The 20217-nt window shown below is 40.2% G+C and overlaps 1 protein-coding gene across 1 annotated transcript in view; it reads left to right on the forward strand.

The window, feature by feature from the left end:
• Nucleotides 1–19719, forward strand: part of kmt2ba (lysine (K)-specific methyltransferase 2Ba) — a gene marked incomplete at its 5' end in the record, with an annotated part of 31034 nt that extends 11315 nt beyond the window's left edge. Inside the window, 28 exons of the mRNA XM_080045707.1 lie at nucleotides 662–771; nucleotides 4809–4913; nucleotides 5388–5501; nucleotides 5674–5820; nucleotides 6269–6361; nucleotides 6599–6716; nucleotides 7723–7836; nucleotides 8271–8458; nucleotides 8650–8751; nucleotides 8965–9075; nucleotides 9300–9376; nucleotides 9533–9690; nucleotides 9962–10050; nucleotides 10315–10449; nucleotides 10597–10755; nucleotides 10848–10965; nucleotides 11093–11171; nucleotides 11309–11469; nucleotides 11625–11780; nucleotides 11920–14323; nucleotides 14610–14744; nucleotides 14992–15110; nucleotides 15861–15986; nucleotides 16090–16342; nucleotides 16467–16577; nucleotides 16735–16818; nucleotides 16929–17058; nucleotides 17819–19719. Of these exons, the coding sequence (XP_079901833.1) occupies nucleotides 662–771; nucleotides 4809–4913; nucleotides 5388–5501; nucleotides 5674–5820; nucleotides 6269–6361; nucleotides 6599–6716; nucleotides 7723–7836; nucleotides 8271–8458; nucleotides 8650–8751; nucleotides 8965–9075; nucleotides 9300–9376; nucleotides 9533–9690; nucleotides 9962–10050; nucleotides 10315–10449; nucleotides 10597–10755; nucleotides 10848–10965; nucleotides 11093–11171; nucleotides 11309–11469; nucleotides 11625–11780; nucleotides 11920–14323; nucleotides 14610–14744; nucleotides 14992–15110; nucleotides 15861–15986; nucleotides 16090–16342; nucleotides 16467–16577; nucleotides 16735–16818; nucleotides 16929–17058; nucleotides 17819–18094 (5972 nt within the window). The 3' untranslated portion in view covers nucleotides 18095–19719. The remainder of the gene's footprint in view (nucleotides 1–661; nucleotides 772–4808; nucleotides 4914–5387; nucleotides 5502–5673; nucleotides 5821–6268; nucleotides 6362–6598; nucleotides 6717–7722; nucleotides 7837–8270; nucleotides 8459–8649; nucleotides 8752–8964; nucleotides 9076–9299; nucleotides 9377–9532; nucleotides 9691–9961; nucleotides 10051–10314; nucleotides 10450–10596; nucleotides 10756–10847; nucleotides 10966–11092; nucleotides 11172–11308; nucleotides 11470–11624; nucleotides 11781–11919; nucleotides 14324–14609; nucleotides 14745–14991; nucleotides 15111–15860; nucleotides 15987–16089; nucleotides 16343–16466; nucleotides 16578–16734; nucleotides 16819–16928; nucleotides 17059–17818) is intronic.
• Between the last annotated feature and the right edge of the window lie 498 nt (nucleotides 19720–20217).

The following is a 20217-nucleotide window of genomic DNA, read 5'->3' on the forward strand; positions in this document are numbered from 1 at the left end:
ACTTAAACGCTATAGAGCATGCATTTTACCTGCTAAAGAGGAGACGGAAGGGTGTAACCCCCCAAAACAAACAACAACTGAATGAGGCTGCGGTAAAGGCCTGGAAAAGCATCACAAAAGAAGAATGCAAAAGTTTTGTTATGTCAATGGGTCACAGGCTTGATGCAGTTATTGCAAGCGAATGATTTGCAACAAAATATTAAGTCTTATTCACTTTAATTTACTTTAAGTCTATCTGTTCCAATACTTTTGCTAACCTAAAAATGTGGCGTTCCTTTACAAATAATGCTATCTTCTCAGTTGTGTATCAGATCCAGATGTAAATACCTGGAAATTAAAGCTGAAATGTTGATCTATTGTCTCATATTCATATGTTGGTGTCAAACCCAAATGTTTCCAGTCTACAGCAAAAATAAAGGAATTGATCTCACTGTTCCGATACTTATAGAGGGGACTGTATACCCATACGGATTGTAATTTGACAGTTTTTTTTAGTATCGGCTGATAGAGAAGACGTCATAGAGCAAGTTAAAGAAAGGCCAGGCAAATTAGCTTTATTATTGCGACAATATATTTGTCACGATAATGGTGGTATTCCTTTTGAAATGCCCCAGTTGAGTCAGAATTGTGTCTTAGATCTGTTAATATTCCTTTTTACTAGGTCTTCCTCCTCAAAATGTCGTATCACTGCCGTACTACCCTCCAACCGAGGTGGTGAAGCATCGCCGGACATTCTCCAAAGGAGCCGGGGTCAGACCCAGAGCTAACAAGGTAAAGACATGCAGCAGATTAGATTTCCCCTCCTTGTCTTCTGTATTTTATCAAGCCTGGGTCAAATTGTATTTTTTGGAAAAGAGTTTTTGCTCATTTGGGTAGTAGTCTGTTCACTCCAGATAGTAAAACACTGTTAAAACAAATTATTTTTTACGCAACTATATCAGTTAAAATTAAGCCATTAACTGACAGTCTGAATAATCATGATTTAAACAACTACAAATCTTTCCAAAGAATGCATCGCCCAGGTCTGCATCTCATCTTTTCCTCATTTAATTTAAGCATGCGTGAGAATGAGTGTTTCTAATAGCATATTTCAAAATTAACTTGTTTGTCTTTCAGTTGCTCACCTTTTTTTGATTTTTTCTTTAAACACCTTGCATGTACTTAACCACAGGTTTTATAAATAATAGACTGGCTTAATGTGTTCATGATAAAATGCATTCCATTTTTCCATTTTCTGGGTCTCTGGTGCACAAAAGCTTTGGCAAATTTGAGTTAATTAAATACCAGGGATTCTGCTAATTCATCAAAATTCCGATTTTCAGAAAAGAAAAGAAAATACATTATGCAAAATAAGAATCCCAAAGACCTGGTTTTATCGCTTTAAAAATGTTTTTTCCTGAGAAAGGAGCACCACTTTAAATTGGTAATAAAAAATGCCAAAAGACATAAAGTAATCATGTTTTGTTTGAGATCAATTTAATAATGCAAATAAATAATTTAAAAATCCTAATAACTATATTAGTGTAAGCCAGTTAATAAACGTAATATTTTATACAGCCTCAAATACCATCATTATAACAAATCAGTGAAATCCACCTTTGTAATTTAACAACTCATTTTGATGTTGAAAGGGCTGTTCCACTGTGCTATCACTGGAGTCAAAATGAAGCATAAATCTTAGCTGTGTCGGCTGTCTTTTGGCTTCTGCTTGTTCTACTTGGCTCAAACATTTCACTTCTTCAAATCACATGTCAATCTACTCGAACAAACTCATGCATTCGGAACGGTTTGCTCGTCTGCTATCAAAGCTCCTTGTTCTGTCTTTAAATAATTGCCTGTTGGTGCTTAGGCACAGCACATAATTTTTTTTTTAACCCTTTAAGTCTGCATTGCTTGACTCTCCTGCCATTCTTTGGATTTCACCCATGTTTATGTATAGAAGCTGCTTCCACATGTTGAATTGTGTTTGTTGGTTGGGATTTGGAAGTGTTTTTTTTTTTTATTATGCAATGCATTCGTCGTATAATATGAATTGTATTCTAAAATCATGGCGACTGCGTGCTGCTCCTCATTGGTTTGTGTTGCCACAAGCCAATAAGTCCATCCTCCTCCTCACAAAACACAAAGAAGTGAAGACGAAAATAAAGAAGAAGAAAGATCTTATAAGATCACCAAAAATGTGTCTCCATACGTGGCATAGTAAAGAAAGCGACATGTGGCTTTTTAATGTTTCAACATTTTTTTTGTTGTTGCTGTGGCTGCTTTCTTTTTTGTTGTTCTATACTATATGTGTGTTGACTTGTCCAGGCTCCACATTCCCCTCTACAGTGTAGGAGTGCAACAGCAACTTTCTTAAAGAGCACCTATTATGCTTTTTCATCTTTTCTGACCTATAAATGCTGTTATAATGTTATACATAAATGATACCAAAGTGTCAGATAATGACGTACATGCATTTTAGACAAATTCCCTGCTTACTAGTATTTGGGGTGGCTGGAGGTGGCTGTGCACAGCCTCAAAACTCCGATGCTGTTGGCGCCACCCTAGTGCCTAGTTTCCTGGATTACTTGACGTCACACAAAGCAGATTTTCCATGTATGGTCATGACTCATGCTAATACACGCTCAGACATGTCCCTGTCCCGCCCATAGATGGTATATAAAATGGATGTAGCATCCGGGCTGACCTCAGGGACCTCATATGACCTAAACATACAAACTAGAATGTTTTTTTGGACAATAAAAGAGACAAACGGGAATGTGTCCGCAAACATTTTCTGGATATCAATCAAAGGCTTATACTTATCTTTAAACCATGTACTAATAAAATGGAAGTTCAATAGCCGTTTTATTTTCAGTTTTAGCCGTTAGCCCAAGGAGGGGTGGGGCCTACGACTTCTAGCTTACAATGCTAAAGAAGAAGAATATTTCCACATCCAGAACGTCATGCGCTAGGGGCGTGTTAGGCACCCATGATGCGGAAGAAATTCTGATCCTGTATGTTTCTCTGCGCCAATGAGCAGTTTCCATAAGAATGGATGGGCGCCATGTTTCAATCCGGTGTCCATTTCTTTATAGGTCCATGGTCCCACCCTCCCCCTGCCTGTTCAAATCTGCCTGTAGTCTGCTTAGTGTAATGTGAAACTAGGGGGCATGCCTGTTGTCATGAAGTTACCGGCCTCCTCTGATTGGCTAGGTTTTTGCAGAGAGGCCAAACTGCATCGCCAAAGTTAGACTGAAAAATTGTATAATAGGTCCTCTTTAAGAAGAAGATCTTAGAATGTACACAGACTTGGTTGTGGAAAGTACACTGGTGGTTGCCAAAGGCATGCTTTGACATAAAGAAATTATAATAACAAAAAATAAAAAACTCTTTACCTGTTATTAGTGTAGAACCTCCGTTCATGAGATGCTGCTATACGATAAAATGTTCATTATTTGTAGTTGGAGTCTTTGCAAGAATTGAATCAGGCATGCACGTTATAAATGTATCTTTACCATGAACTGTTACTTCATGGTAGTAACAAAATCACCGCCAACCTCTGCTCTAATTTTTTAAACCTTATCAACCTCACATCTGCATTTTCAGATGTCGCAATCAAAGGAGTTAATCTTTAATTTTCTAAATTTCATTACTTGCATAAACATAGATTATTTTACTCCTATTGTAAATTTTATCTACCTATTACCATGAAATGAAAAAAGGAAATATTGACAGAAGAATTTCTAAATTAGTTTGTTAATTGGTTTTGATTATCTAGCTATCTTTGAACTGGAGACATTCTTTACTTATGTATACATGTACACCAAGCCACACCTCTGTGTATCTTTTCTGCTGCTGAATGCATATGCTCATTTTTATTTACCCTTTTCATGTCTTATTCTTGGCTAACACATTACTCTCTGAGACACAGTGCTTCTCCTGCTTTTCTTTCAAATTGGCTGCTGCCAGTCTCCGCCTCTGCATGTCACTAGTATCAGTGTATCCTTGGAAACTATCATGCTGGTTGGCTTAGGCAGTCCCCTCCTCCACAGGAACAGGAGAACACGGAAGAGACGGAGCCCAGAGAAATATTACCAGAAACCAGCCAACCCAGGAGCCCAATGCCGAAGCTGCAGCAGCAGCAGCTGCAAATACACTTACACCGTCTGCCTGATTCTATCCTGCAGTCTTCTCTGTCTTTGCCACAGCAGTTGCCCCAGTGTCTGGATCAGAGTGTTGCACAGTCACTTCCAATTTTGTCCCAGAAATTAACACGGCCTGTTATTTCACATTCCACAACACTGTCTCCTCCAGATATGTCCCCGTCTCTATCGCATCCCGCTTCTATTCTATTACCACATCCCATAAAAGACTCAACACAGAAGTCCCTGTTGTTATGTTTGCACCGTTTGCCACAGTCTGTGGCGCAATCAGAATTAGATTTGCACAAATGTGTATCCTCATCATCATTTCAACAAAATCCCCAGTCCATACAGCCCTCGTCCCTGACAGGTGCTTCGTCAGAGTTGTGTTTTCAGGAGAAACCTGAGTCTGAGGTGCAGCACACAGATGATTTGACTAAGACACACAGAACTAACAAAAATAAAACTCTGCCCAGCACTGAGCACTTGCCCCCTCAGACTGTCGATCCACACACTGAGTTACAGGAGGCCATGCAAGAGGAACAGGAGGACAAACGAGGGGATAAGCCTGATGAGGAGGAGGAGGAGGAGGAGGAGAATGAGGAGCAGAAGGACGCTTCTCTAAAAGAGATGGTGGTGCAAAACTGTCAAACAACTGACCAACACTATGTCCTTCGTTCCCAGAATCCTACAGAGTGTGCATCAGTGAGCACCCTGACGGGGTTAACTAATGGATTTCCCCAAAAGGGCCTGTTGAAGAACAAGTACAAGATCCGTGTAGACTTCAAGGTGAGTTTTTGCACTTTTGTATTCTTGCATTTTAACATTTAGATTTTCCCGAGAGTCGTTTTGAGACATAGGTATATTGCTATGAGGAATTGCAATATACTCTATTTACTGTAGAGTCCCGTACTTTATAGAGCCTCAGACTAGTCAACGTTTTTATACTGTGTGCTGCACTTAAAGTAATAGAGTTCCCTAGAAAGTATTTTAAAGATATAGTGTTGTCATTTATATATATTTTTTATTCCAGTCAAAAAGCATAGCCATCAATCTATTTGTGTGGTATAAATCAGCTTCACACTGGTGTATCAAATAAAAAAGACTCGAGCAGAATGTAACACGTCGAGGACCAGCCATCCTTCTAGTAGTTGTTATGGTATCATTATCAAGCTGCTTATTTTTTTAAAGTTTGACTTGCATTGTATAAAAATACCAAAGGATACATTTCCATCACCTGATCCCTTGCCTTGTGCCTACCAGGAGGACTGTGCTGTCCAGAACGTTTGGCTAATGGGCGGCCTCAGCATCCTCACGTCTCTCCCTACCACACCACAACCTGTCTGTCTTCTCTGTGCCAGTAAAGGACGACATGAGGTAATTCAGCTCTTAACCAGAACATGAACATGTTAAGAGTGCGCTGTCTTTCCCATCACATTTTATCATTCATATCTCAATGACCATGTTTGCATAATATCAGTACTCTGCAGTGCCAATGATAACATGATTGGGACTTAACTTAGCTCCATTTGTCTCCCACTTCCATCAGATGATATTCTGCCAGATCTGCTGTGAGCCTTTCCACAGTTTCTGCCTCTTACCGCAGGAGCGCCCCATAAAGGAGAACAAGGAGAACTGGTGCTGCAGGCGCTGCAAATTCTGTCACGTGTGTGGCCGTCGAAGCAAGAACACCAAGGTATGCAACCCATCACAAAAGAAGCAGACTCTTCAGTCCTCTGTTTCCCTTTCTAGAATGGTTTGCATTCACAACCACAATCATAATATCCAAAATAGCTATTCATTTTTTAAAGCTTTTTTATCAAGTTATAAAAGTTCTGAATATAACATTCTACATTTTTTTGGACATCTTTTGTCTTAAGATATTTTACTTGAAATATAGGGATCATATTGCAGGGGACAAAGGTGCTAGTCAAATTTCCACCCATTATTTTAGTCCATAATTAATTTACCCGTGTGTGTGTGTGTGTGTGTGTGTGTGTGTGTGTGTGTGTGTGTGTGTGTGTGTGTGTGTGTGTGTGTGTGTGTGTGTGTGTGTGTGTGTGTGTGTGTGTGTGTGTGTGTGTGTGTGTGTGTGTGTGTGTGTGTGTGTGTGTGTGTGTGTGTGTGTTATTACTTCTCTCTAGCCTGTGTTGCAGTGCAGGAGATGCCAAACTTCCTATCACCCTTCCTGCTTGGGACCAACTTACCCTAAGCCTATGAACTCCAGCATGCCTTGGGTAATTTCTAAAATAGTCTTATGTGGGAATTAAAGTGTCATAAACTGTGAACACACTGTTGCAGCGTGGATGGGTTCGGCTCGGTTGCTAAAACCTACCGAAATGTATATATTGCAGGGTGATGCCATGAATGCCATCACCCTGCAAATCAAGTACTATTTTGCGTTTTGTTTGAAGTGTCAACCCTTGAAGGTCCTCTTGTGCTTGCAATTTTGTGACATAATTATGTTTGTGTAGGTGTGCATGTCATGCATTCGGTGTAAAAGTTGCGGTATGACTCCTGGAAAGAGCTGGGACTTTGCCTGGAACCACGAGCAAGACCTCTGTCCTGACTGCAATGTTCTGCATAAAAAAGGTGAGGCCTCTCAGAGATGCCAGTGTTTTCTAAAGACGTAGCCATATGTGAATGCTCAGTATGGTCCATAGTGAACAGCCTTGGTCATGAATCAAAAGTCAACAATTCCAATGTTGCTTTAATGGGTATGCAACGTTTTTTTTTTTTTCCTTTTTTTTTCAAAGTTCAAATGTGTGAATCCAGCCCTACTGGTTAGACATTAGTGTCGGACATAAAATCAATTTTGGGTTTTGAGATCAATTCTAATTTTGGCACTGTATATTTAAGTAATATACCAACTGAACTTAACAACCAAGATAAATATCTCAAAATATTACTGGTAGCCGGTAAAAAAGCAATCACCAAAAAGTGGCTGAACAAGGAACCACCATCCAAAAGAGAGTGGTCAGCAATTGTAAGAGAAATATACGAGATGGAAAACTTACATTCACCCTTAGACTTTGTATTGATACATTTAAGAAGTACTGGTTAAAATGGTTATCACATGAGTAATACAAGTATGTGTTCTACTAGCACTAGCACTATCACATGGAATGTACCGTTTTTTTTTGTTGTTGTTTTTTTTGTTTGTTTTTTATTGTTTTTTTCCCCTCCCTTCCTACTACTTCATCTGTGTATGGTCTGATTGAATTTACACTGGACTTCGAGGCATGCATCTTGGATTAAAGCCATTAAGACTCAGCCACTTTGCTTTCTTAAACTGGATTGACTTAATTTGGACTATAAGGACTTTATCTGAATTGTGATGACATGCTGGTGATACTCTGATTTTGTGTCCATTCCCTCTTAGGAATACTAGGAATGTAACCCGTACATGTCTTGATTGTAGATGTTTAGCTTTATTATGCCCTGCCTTAGGTGACCTAACTGTTTTGTTCAGTTTTTTTTCCAAATGTATGTGTTTTTTCCTAAAATGAAATAATATATTATTAAAAAAATTAAAAAAAAGTTCAAATTTGTGGCACCAGAAATGAATGATGTGACTAACAATCTGTCTTTGCATCAGGTAATTTCTGCACCGTCTGCGAAAAGTGCTACAGCGACAAGAGTGATCACACACAGATGATTCAGTGTTCGCAGTGCAGCCACTGGATTCATTACACATGTGAAGGACTTTCAGGTGAATAACACTCAGTTCATTCATAAATTAAATGGATGTAGAGTTAAGTTTTCATTCCATCCAAACACTACATTTCACTAATACTTTACTGCTCTTGGTTTACAGTTTCAGTGTTTTGTGAGATTTAGACTGTTTTTTATGTCAAAGTACAGTTCATGAGTATAAATCAAATTCTGCACAATCATCACATCTGTTTGGCTATTGCTTGTAAATAAAAATTGAAAATACAATAGTGGACACTTAATTTTACCTACATCCTAATTGCTTGGAGGGAAATAAACACCTTGAGACCCAATTTGAATACATTGTGGGCCTTACACTATTGATACATAAAAAAATATGCACACGTGGTAATTTGTTGTACACAACAATATGACTGTTTTAATTTGAATCAGTACTAATTTATATCCTCTTAAATGTGCCTGTCATTACAGACGAGCTGTTTGGTTTGTTGTCAAGCCAACCCGACGTGGTTTACACCTGTTCACCCTGCAGCCTGCACCCAACTGTTCACAGCAGCTTGAAAGAGGAGCTGCAGGGCAGACTAGTTGCCGGGCTGGAGGAGGTGCTTACTGAACTCCTCTCCGACCACACCGCCGAGCACCTCCTTATCTGCAAAGTGGTAAGAGCCATCCTTAGGACTTGCACAAATAATACCCAATGAGTCCAATCTTAAAGCTGAATGTTTGACTTTAAGAGTAATCCACATAGAAGAAGTACATATTATTATTTTTTTTATTCTATTTTGTTTTTTTCAATCTCTACCAGGTAGCTGTGTACGTCTCCTCTTAAACTGTTCTTTTTGTTTTTCAGTGCCAGGAAATAAACAACACAAACTTTGTCAGAGAACAGCAATCAGTCTGTGATCTACAAGCCATGAAAAAGAAGTTTAATATGAGCGGTTACACCTCAATAGTGAGTATATTGTTCCTGATAATCTGCTAATTGAAGGAACCAGAAAAAGGCTGACGGATTTTATTCCTGATGTTCCTGTGTGTAAAAAAAAAAAAAAGTCAATAAATTATTGACACACAATAACAAACATTCTGTCTTTGAAACTCTTTCTCAATGTGATTTTCTTTATTAAAGCCCTGAACTCTTTTTTTCCCCTTCCTTTAACTCATTCAGAAAGCTTTCCATTCCGACATTGCAGCTGTGATGAGGAAGTGGCTGAAGGAGGAGGAGCTTCTCCCAGAGGATCACAGACCGACCAGTCAGGCTAGGGCACACTATATCAAAGTGAGCTTCCCTCCTCTCCCAAATCTCGCACAGTTTTTGTTTATTTTAAATGACCCGTGTTTAATCTGTTTTCATGGCCACTTTCTGTGGTTTGTTAGGCTGAGTCACTTGAGAAAACTATAAAAAGACTTCTTGAGTAAAATGTTTTCTGAAACGACTAAAAAACTCCCTCAGCATAATTTTACCCTGGCCTCGATCTTACTTCAATTTTGTTTGTCTCACAGCTGATTGAGCGGGTTTTCAGGTGGTTTCCTGCACGCCATCTAACAAAGTGGATCTCCTTCTCCGAGGAATTCCCAAGGTAAATCTATTACCACATACGGTTAACTATACATTATTTACAAATGAATTATTCCCTCGCCGATTTAAATTCAGTGTCACTCATGGACACTTAACAGTTTTCTAATGTCTTTTGTTCTTTCCCTATGCCTCACTGTCCTTACCATTAACTCTGTAGTGGCATGCTCCCTGAGGCGGTCCTCCCACCATCTAAGGAGCACAGTTATGCACAGTGGCTGGAAAGGACATACCATGCCTGGGCCCCACAGCCGGGGAAAACTGACCCTATCCTGTCCTCAGTCACTGGGCAGCACAGCCTCCCTCTGTATTCACATGGTATGGAAACTGTTCTAGCCTGTTCTGTATCATTTATGCTAAGGAACCTTATCTCAGTCACAACCATTGGACATACAACTAATGTTAATTTAATTTCAATTTGAAATAAACTTATTATATCCAAGTTTATGTATATATACATCTTTTCTTTATTTGAGGGATTCCAAAGTCTCTCTTAGACTCTTGCTGTTTATTGTTTGGCCATGAAATAAAAATAATTTGTCTCCTTAGTCCTTAGGTGTAAAATGTACATGTTACTTCTTCCTCACAGGTGTAGTAATGAGTGATACGGAAACTACCAAGACTGAAGATGTGAGGCAATGTGCCCTGTGCCAACAATATGGAGACTCTGCTCCTAGTGTGAGTTTAGCTGTGTTGCAATGCTTTTAACTGCTAGGGTTGCAAGAAATAAATATGTTCATTATTAATGAATTTGCAGATTGAAAAAATATAAACAAACTTCAAATATTTTGTACATGATGAATTATTTTTGCATTGACTGTACCTTATACTGTTCTGTGTTGAAATCTTAATGTTCTTACTTTCCTTGCAAGTCATGTAAAAAAAAATATGCCTGTCCTCTACTGCTTAGTCAGTGATATAAATATTGTTTAATCCTTATAGGATGCAGGACGTCTGTTGTACTTGGGACAGAATGAGTGGGCCCATGTCAACTGCTGCATTTGGTCTGCAGAGGTGTATGAGGACAATAATGCTCTTTTGCAAGTGCACAGTGCTGTCTCAAGAGGGCGCCACCTGGTAAGATGATATCAGGAATGAATTTAAATTGTGTTTTTTGTTACTCTAGCTATATCTGTTACATGATTTCAGTTTCAGAACTCTGAAAAATCATTATGATATCATTCTAAATTGATTAACATAATTGTTTTCGTCCCATTTGTCCAGCGTTGTGATCGTTGTATGCAGTCAGGAGCCACTGTGGGCTGCTGTCTTTCTACCTGCCAGAGTAATTTCCACTTCATGTGTGCTCGTGCCCAAAGCTGTGTGTTTCAGCAAGACAGGAAGATCTACTGCCAAAAACACAGGGATCTTGTCAGTGCAAAGGTATGGACACACTAGTGCTGTTATTTCCCTTTACCCACACCTGCTTATTGCCTATATTTGGTAATAATTAGTGATTTCCCTAACTCTTCCAGAAGGTGTCTGGGAAAGGGTTTGAAGTCCCTCGGAGGGTATACGTGGACTTTGAGGGGATCAATCTAAAAAGAAAGTTCCTCACAGGCCTTGAGCCAGAATTCATTAACATGACTATAGGTAAGAATATTGTGTTGCCTGTTTTTGGTTTTAAACACTTGACTTGTGTGTAGGGTGTCTAAAGTAAATAAATATAACTGCCTTCCGTCTGTTAAAATGTATTCTCTTTCCTTTCTCCCATTTCCAGGCTCTCTGCAAATTCAGAAACTCGGTGTGTTGTCAGAGCTGTCGTCCAACGGAAGAATGCTTTATCCAGTAGGCTATCAGTAAGTGATCATTGTCTTTATTCAAATGGTGGCTTTGCTGAGAAGTTTGGCAGGTTAAAAGTATTGGTACGTGGTTAGGGATATTACTCCTTTATGTTTATTTACGTGAACATATTCTTCTTACCTCCCTTTTCCAGATGTTCTCGGTTGTACTGGAGCACTGTGGACCCTCGCAGACGCTGCAAGTACACCTGTAAAGTGACAGAAGTGAGCACGCCACTCCCGGGTGAGGAACAAGATCCGAAGTGGGACCAAGAAGATAATCATACCATAATCCACAGTCCCAGCCACCACAGAGGTCAGCATGTCAACGTTTTATATTTATTTGTATGGCTGGCTGACTTTTTGTTCACTATAGCAAGCACTCACGGAAATGTTTTTTGCTAAAAGTAAGGGCTGATGTCCTGAAAAGGTTGGGCTCCATTTGTTTGACACCATGTTTTCTTTTGCCAGATATGGAGTCCATGGATACTTTAAGTTCTTCATCCAGCCCAATAAAGTCTACAACCCCATCACCGAACTCTAAACAGCACGACACCCCCCGAAGTCCTGGCTACACACAGACCAGGAAACCAGCAGGAGGATCATCTCGACCTCTTCCATCTCCAGGTAAATACTACAGGATGTTGATATATTTTTATATTTGGACTCTTTACCTTTTCAAGGGGGTTTCTCTGTTTTTTTTGTTAGATGTGTCATATCAAGAATATTGTTGCCTGTACCTCACTCTGTTATTTGATGCATTCAGGGACTGCTCCTCCCAAATCACATCACATCCTGACATTGAGGGACTTTGAGGACACCCGTCGGCCTCGCCGGCTCTCAACAAGAAGCCGGTGCAGTTCCGCTCCAACAGAGAGCGACCCGTCTGCCCCGATGACTCTCCGCTCAGGTGGCACTGTCCACTCCAGATGTGCCCTGTTCAGCTCCCCTCCAAGATCATCAAACTTGGGTCCAACCTCGCCCCCTCTTTCACGACAAAACTCAACATCACCTGTCTGGAGCTCCCCACCGAGATCCAACTCTAGCATCTCTGCAGGGCTGTCACCACGGCAAGGAGCCATCACTCACTCACCCAGAGGAAGGCAAAACTTTAAAATCACTACCCCAGTTTCTGCAGAGGTTCCCCAAGACTTCCTAGCATCATCTGAGGCAGAAGATGCAGCAGTAGCCACAACCAATGGGATCTCACTAGCCCCTGATAACCTGGAAGAGGAAGTAGCCCACTTGATGGCCCAGGAACTGCCTTACACTGTGTTTGACACAGACACAGAGGTTGCGGTGGCATCCATGCTGAATGCTAAGCTAGAGTTTGACGAAGCTTTGCTCACTGAGAATGAGACCCTTCACTTCGGAGCACAAGGTGGGAGAGGAGAAGAAGAACGTGTAGTTCAAGATGTGAAAATGCAGGAAGATGATTGTGAGCAAGTCTCTGAAGTTGAAGACTCCAGCCATTACTTTAAATTCTCACGCACAGTGGTGTGTGACGCAGCAAGCGGCTCACCAGCCTCAGGTCAGCTCCCTTCAACGCAGTCAATCTCACAGTTAGATGGAGCGGACGGTGGGTCAGAGAGTGATGAAAGTGAGGTCGTCGATGATGAATCTCAGGATACAGAAGGAGAAAACGAAGAGATTAAAATTCACTCCAACCAGAATACACCTACTAAACAGCTGTCAGTTTCGCTAAAGAGGCTGGACTCAATCTACACAGTACCAAAGTCAACAGCTGAACAACGACCAGCTGAGCCAGAGTTTCAGGAAAATTCTACACCATCTGATGTACTTGAATCCAGTTTTGCAAACGACATGTCAGTTCATGAGGAAGAGGTCCAGATGAACTCTGAAGCACCAGCCGTTCAAGATGATGAAATGTTTTTGGATTCAACTACAGGCCATTTTATTTCTGCTGAAGAAGGCACTGTAGTGAACCCAATAAACAATGAAGTTGAAAATAAAGATGAGAATAGCTCATCAGCTGACTCAGTTGAAGGATTTAAAGATGACTTGAATGACCCCGATTATGCACCAGAGAGTAAAGCCAAAAAATCTCTCATAGGTCAGGTGAAAACCATCATTGTAAAGACAAAACAGCCAGAATCAAAACAGCCAGCATCAAACTTAAAACGCTTGTCGCCAAAACCATGTTTTCCACAGATCTACAAACTCAAAATGCCATTACCCCCTCGACTTACTCAGGTGGCAAATAATGCATCCGTTTCCCCTGCTGCCACTTTTTGTGCAGTTCCGCGCACAGTAACCTCCCCCATTGTGATCAATGGTTTAAACGCTCTCCCTATTCAGCCTGGTGCCACACGAGGCAGAGCCGTCGCCATCCGATTGGACAACTCAAGGCCAGGAGGCGAGCCGCAAGTTGCGATTCAAAATCAAGACACTAGCTCACCCACGCCCCTGCCTCCTGCCCCTCAGGTCCTGCTGGTCAACCGTCAAGGTCAGATTCTGATTAAAGACCCGAGATCAAACACTTATCAGGCACTCAGTACAAATTCTCCAGCCTATAACAAAATAAGCCAGATTGCCAGAATTCTCCACAGTGGTAATGCTTTGCAGCGGTCTGTACCTCGTGTTGTAGTAAGGCCTCGTTCCAGCCCCTCTACCACAAATGTCCCTCCTGTCACAAACGTCCCTCCAGCCACAAACGTTCCTCCTGCCGATAACCAAACACCAACCCCAGAGAGAAAATTCCTTGTCAAAGTGGTGCCTGGGAAAAGCACTGGTACTCCAGCCCCCCCAGATCCGGTCAGTGTGCTGAGTGTTCCTGAACCAGCGTTCTCTAACATCAAGGAAAGCACTGCGCAGGCTATTATTGACAGAGCAATGGCTGCCAACCGCAATGTCCCAAAGACAAAACCCATCATCCTCAGTAACCCTCGAAAGTCGAAAGCCAGACATCTAAAACCATCTCACGTGAAGGATGAAGATGGCTTAGATCAGTCACCAGCTGCATGTTCGGAGTCCCCCAGTGGTTTACTCAATATACCAGATATGAACTTGCAACCAACACCTGCTCCATCACGCCATCAGGTGAGGGTCAAGGCTGTGTCGTCATTGTCTGAAAGGCCTTCCAGGAAGAAATCCAAAATGGACTTTTTGAGGGACCCCACAAGTGAGCAGGATGAAGTTAATGAAGCCAGGTATTCCAAGATTCTATTGTTCTCTGGTTATTTTCACTAAAGTATACAAAATAAGACTAATCAAATTCAAAGTGTTCAGGTGTTAACATTTTGAGCTGCAATGGAAGGTTAGGTTTTCACCTTGGATGCATTTTTTAAGGCGTGCCGCTAGTGGTTGTCGTTCATTATACATTTATGAAATATTTGGAATCTGCAGCATGACATTAATTATATATTTTGCATGTTGTAACTCAGGAACCAATGTATTAAGCCCCAAAAATCTTTATGATGTCTTATTTTCTTGTAGCAGACCGAGTGGTGTGAGAATAAAAAATCCAACAATGAAGGATGTTCTTGATATGGACCAGGACAATATGCCTCATAAACCTGTTAAGCCTGAGTGGTCGAGGATTACTGCTCCACCACCTCCTACATCCTCCAGGTTAGTTGCTCTTAAAGGAACCCTCATTTAGAGCCTTATCACTATGCTATAAAGTAACAAAGACGCAAAATTTAAATTTTGGGCTGCATGAATTTAAAGGGGTATGAATGGTAGACATGCGAGAGAACTTATTTTAAAAGGAGAAAACTTTGAATTAACGGCTCAGTACATTTCAAACCAAAACTGTGTCAATCATGTAATTGATTGTTTATACTTTTACTTGAATTTGATTGTCCTTTCTGTTCAGGCATCCCCGCGTTGAGAGTCCAAATGAACACCTGCAAACCAACAGTAACATTCAGGGAAGCACACACACCTGGGTCAGCGCCCGCCATGGAGACCTCTCTGAGTGGGGCCCTTATTCAGGTTTGTAACTGAACAACTTTTATGATTATTATTAGGATCTCCAATAGTTGACAGTTGTGCAAATGCTACGCTTCCCTTCTTAACTGAGACACTAACCTTTTTAAATTGTATCATGTTCTTAAAGCTCCCATATTATACACTTTTCGGTTCTATTATACACCATATTATATGGTCTTAGTGGTCCCTAATACGTTTTTCTTTAATTGTTTGCTGAAAAAAACTTTCAGATAATTTATTGTACTATGCTGATGTTCAGCTAATCTCACAATGGCCTATTTTTTAAAAAGAGCTGCAGCTCCCCTCGTAAATATACAATCTTTGAGCTCCCCCCGCCCCCTGTCCGGAAGCGAAGCCAGATACGCCTCGCCCTCTGTCTGTCAGGGCCGTGGACCAATAAGAAATAGGGGTGTGGGCTGCACAGTGGAAGCTTCTGGCTTTCCAGTTTTTGAGGTCAGAAACGAGGATAATTCTGATTGGAGTATATTGGGGGGAGGGGTGGGGGTTTCAGAAAGGGGGAGAGTGAGAAAAGGAGAGATTGTTATTTTTTTAAATATTTTGGCAGTCTCTAGGCACACCGTGGACCCATGGATATGTTAGAACACATTTAAAAAGTGCATTTAGCATAATATGTGACCTTTTAAATTTAGAAGCCATTCTGATTATTCAAAATCCAATCATATAGCTATGTAATTATTTTTAAAAAGTATAAAAGCTTTTTAGGAAATGCTTATGACCCATTTAATTGTACAGGTATGAGCTCAGAGGAAGATGCACCTGCACTTAAACACAGAAAGAGGACGTACATGAACCAGCCTCACCTGCGTTTTGAAATCACGAGCGATGATGGCTTCAGCGTCAAGGCAAACAGCATAGAGGGTGAGAACTGCTTGTCTACTGTTCTTTAAGATTTTGCTGGTAACTTTAACTGTGTGCAGTTTTGCAAAGCTCTCTGACCTTCCTCATCCCATTCCTCCCTCAGTTGCATGGCGTGCTGTGATTGACGGTGTCCTCGAAGCTCGAGCGGGTTTCCACCTGAAGCAGCTGCCCCTGGGTGGGATGAGCGGGCCAAGGGTGCTCGGCGTCATCCACGATGCTGTCACTTTCCTGCTGGAGCAACTGCAGGGTGCTGCAAACTGCAAACGCCACCGCTTCCGCTTCCACCGCTGTGATAACATCGAGGAAGAGCTTCCGATCAACCCAACTGGCTGTGCTCGTTCTGAAGTCTACACACGGTACGGACAGCTAGTTCATCACAGTATTTGTTTCTTTGATTGTATTGGTGTTAATAATTTTTTTAAATGTGTTGTTCAGTCACTTTGTGTCTGTTAATTGTATTTTCTGCATTTTTCCAATTAGGAAAGCAACTTTTGATATGTTCAACTTCCTGGCATCACAGCACAGAGAACTGCCTGACATAGTAGGTCCCTTTGATGAAGACGAGGATGAATTCCCACTGAAATCTTCTAGGTAAGAGGATTAAATGAGTGCCACTTCCTTGATTGAACTGTAAAATTTTACCCAGCTGCACACTACAACAAACAGAAATGTAAGGTTGCCTAAAGGAGACAATTTTGCTGATGCCATGTCCATGTGTACTACAATTCTACTTTCTCACTTTTGACAGGCGAGCCACCAGCAGTGAGCTTCCCATGGCAATGAGATATCGACACCTGGAAAAAATTTCGAAAGAAGCAGTAGGAGTTTACAGGTAATGGCAAAAAAAACACACAAAAAAAAGCATGAGATCTAATGTCAAATATTTTGTATCAATGTAGTCTCAATTGTATTCAACTGTTCCTTGTTCTGTAATCCTCTTAGATCTGAAATACATGGTCGTGGCCTTTTCTGCAAAAGGAACATTGAGGCTGGAGAGATGGTGATTGAGTACGCAGGCACTGTCATTCGTGCTGTCCTGACAGATAAGCGGGAGAAATATTATGACGGCAAGGTTAGTAAACAAAACATACCACTGTACTTAGAAATCATCATTATCCTGTGTATGTTTTAGAAAGAGAAAATTAAGCGACAAACTGATATGATATGTACTGTTTTTGGTAGTCTGTGATTTTGAGCATTTCTGTTTTAAATTGCATATATACCTGGATATGCAACAAATTATGATAATAATTAAAATAACTTCCTTCAGGGAAAATCCTCTTACAATAATTGTAGTTAAAGAATAACTGATAACATTTCAGTCTTGGTTGAAGAAAACTCTTTGAGCAGCTACTTTATCAGAAAAACAGGACAGCAGCCAAAAAAAGTCACATTGGAAAAATAGTCATTCGAGATTTGCTTTTTCCCCCATGATACTATCAACGGCCACAATCTTGTTTCACGCTACAGTGAGAGTAGTTTACCACAGAATAGTACACAGTTAAGTTTACAGTCTCGTTTTGTTGCCCTTAATTGATGAATGATCCCAGGTAGTGCCTACCGTGGTGACAATACAATGATTTTCCTCCCCATGTTTGACAGTTACATTAAGTTAATGTGAAGCACCAGCAGTTAGGAAATGGTCTACTGATAAAGGTAATTACAGAATGTAAACACATCGAATGGCTATAGCAGAAAGAAATGCGTACTATAAATGGTATCAAAATAGGGACAGGAGTTCATGAAAATCTTAAGGATGACAACTTTGTGTTGAATATACTGGAAATATAAAAACAATGACTTACTCTGTTTTTTCAATCATTCTCCATCAGGGCATCGGCTGCTACATGTTCCGCATCGATGACTTTGACGTGGTTGACGCGACGATGCAAGGCAATGCGGCTCGGTTCATCAACCACTCATGTGAGCCGAACTGCTACTCTCGTGTCATCAACGTGGACGGCCGCAAGCACATCGTCATCTTCGCCCTGAGGAAGATCTACCGGGGCGATGAACTGACCTACGACTACAAGTTCCCCATTGAGGATGAGAAGAGCAAGCTGCACTGCAACTGCGGGGCGAGACGCTGCCGTACCTTTCTGAACTAGTACAAAAAATACTCCAACACAAAAACACTGACTTATGTACCAATATCCATCTTGTTTAATGCACTTGAATTCTGAAGACGGACTTTGAAGACGTAGCCATAGGAGTGAGGTTTCCAATACACACTACTTCTACTGAAAGCAGTATGAGTTTGTTCTTTTCTGTCGTCTGAATTGCTGTTAACAGTCGCAGAAACCAGATTAGAGGTGTGTCAAAGCTTGGGATGCTATTACTATTTATGTGATTTTTGGACTGCTGGATTGTTGGTCTATTAGGAAGTGCTGTTTTGTCAATGAAACTGCTCTACATTATGTATTTGTGTAATGTTTCACAACCTCATACAACACATTCTTTTCAGTTTTACATTGTTGATTTTGTCATCCGTAGCCCCTGCTAGAACTGGGGAAGCCGCAAGGCAATAATTACCAGCTACAAACGGTGCAAACTAAAATAACCTGATATTAGTTATCACTGCGTAAAGGGAGGGATCTATTATTATGCTGGTGACAAAGTGTCTTTGTAAATACAAGGTCAGAGAGAAGAAAAGAGAGAATTTATTCAGCATCTCACTTTGACACAACCTTCTCCGACAGCACTGGTGACGCAGCAGACAGGACCATTTTTACAACACATTTGACTCAAAGCACCTTGTGTACATTATAATGCAGCTACATTTTAACTCTGGATACCACAGGTCTTGTGAGCAGGGACTCTTATGTTTTAGGTGCTGGTGACATTTACCCCAAAATGTAGTTTTAATATAGTCACCCAATCCTTCTTTCCACTGTTAGGTCAGTTGAAATCTCCTGTTTTTATTTGTGACGGCATCGATGTTGTCATCTAAATGCTTTTATCCCGTTATTACAGTCTGTTCTTTATTTGTTAATTTGTGCTGTCTGTATTTGAAGGTCTATGAGGGAGAGTTTCCTTGATGCAGGATTCAAAATGAATATTATGATCTTGCTCTTGCACAGTCCCTTATAAATCTTTTTGTATTTTTGTATATTTGAACAATAAATGTATATTTACAAGCTCAATGACATAAATGTTTGAACTTTTAACTTTTATTTTGTAAGTGAAAGCTGACTAACAGAACTGAAGCTTTTGCCGAGTAACAATCCTAAATTAATTAATTTTTTTTTTTTGCGGCTGTTTGCACCATCTTGCTTCAGTTTGTCTATCATAGGTGTTACTACCTCAAAGGTGTTACAAAGCAAGAAACACAGTTGGTTAAAATAATTCTTCCTCATCGTTCAATCTTTCTAATCATTATATCACAACATGAAAACGCAAAGGATCAATACTTTTAAGCAGCGACTTGCTATTATGCCTGCAATGACTTTGTAAGAATAAGCAGCCATCATTTTTTGTGCTTGTTTTCTCCTGTGTGCAACCACACCCAGCTAATGGATGTAGATAGGATCCTATAGTTTAGGTCGACGGCTGAATGCTGTGGATGTATGTTTTGTGTTTTAGGAATAATAATTGAATTTGACACGCAAAGCTTTGACTTTTTTGTCTCACTATTGATCCTTCCATGTACATAGTTGTGTAAAGAATTTCTAAACCTGTTAAATATTTTTTTACCTACATTTTCTTTTTTAATTTATGTTCAATAAAATTTCGAAATGTTCAAAATGTGTCTTTATTTTGCTTATGTTTCTTTCTTTCTTTCTTTCTTTCTTTCTTTCTTTCTTTCTTTCTTTCTTTCTTTCTTTCTTTCTTTCTTTCTTTCTTTCTTTCTTTCTTTCTTTCTTTTAATTTTTTTTTTTTTTACCAATGACTAATATCCAACATACATAAATGTAGATGCCATGCATTTTTTATGTGTGCAATAATGCAGTATGATCACTGAACCAAAGAAAACAAAACTATCACAACAATGCAGTGATATACTTAAATGTACCTCTATTTGCCATATTTGAGGGAATTTAATTTACAGACCGGGCTGCTTAAAGGTGAAGTAAGCGGTTTATTTATGTTAATATAAGTGTAAAATCGCTCTTTATTCATACAGTGATCACTTACATAATGTGCGCGTTTCATAAAGCCGATCTCTCTGTCAGCTGCTTTGCATGTAATCAGCAAATAAACTTATTGTAGTATCCCAACATTTTTATCCAAT

The sequence above is a fragment of the Ammodytes marinus genome (assembly GCF_949987685.1).
Source record: "Ammodytes marinus genome assembly, chromosome: 17".
NCBI classification, from domain to species: Eukaryota; Metazoa; Chordata; class Actinopteri; order Uranoscopiformes; family Ammodytidae; genus Ammodytes; species Ammodytes marinus.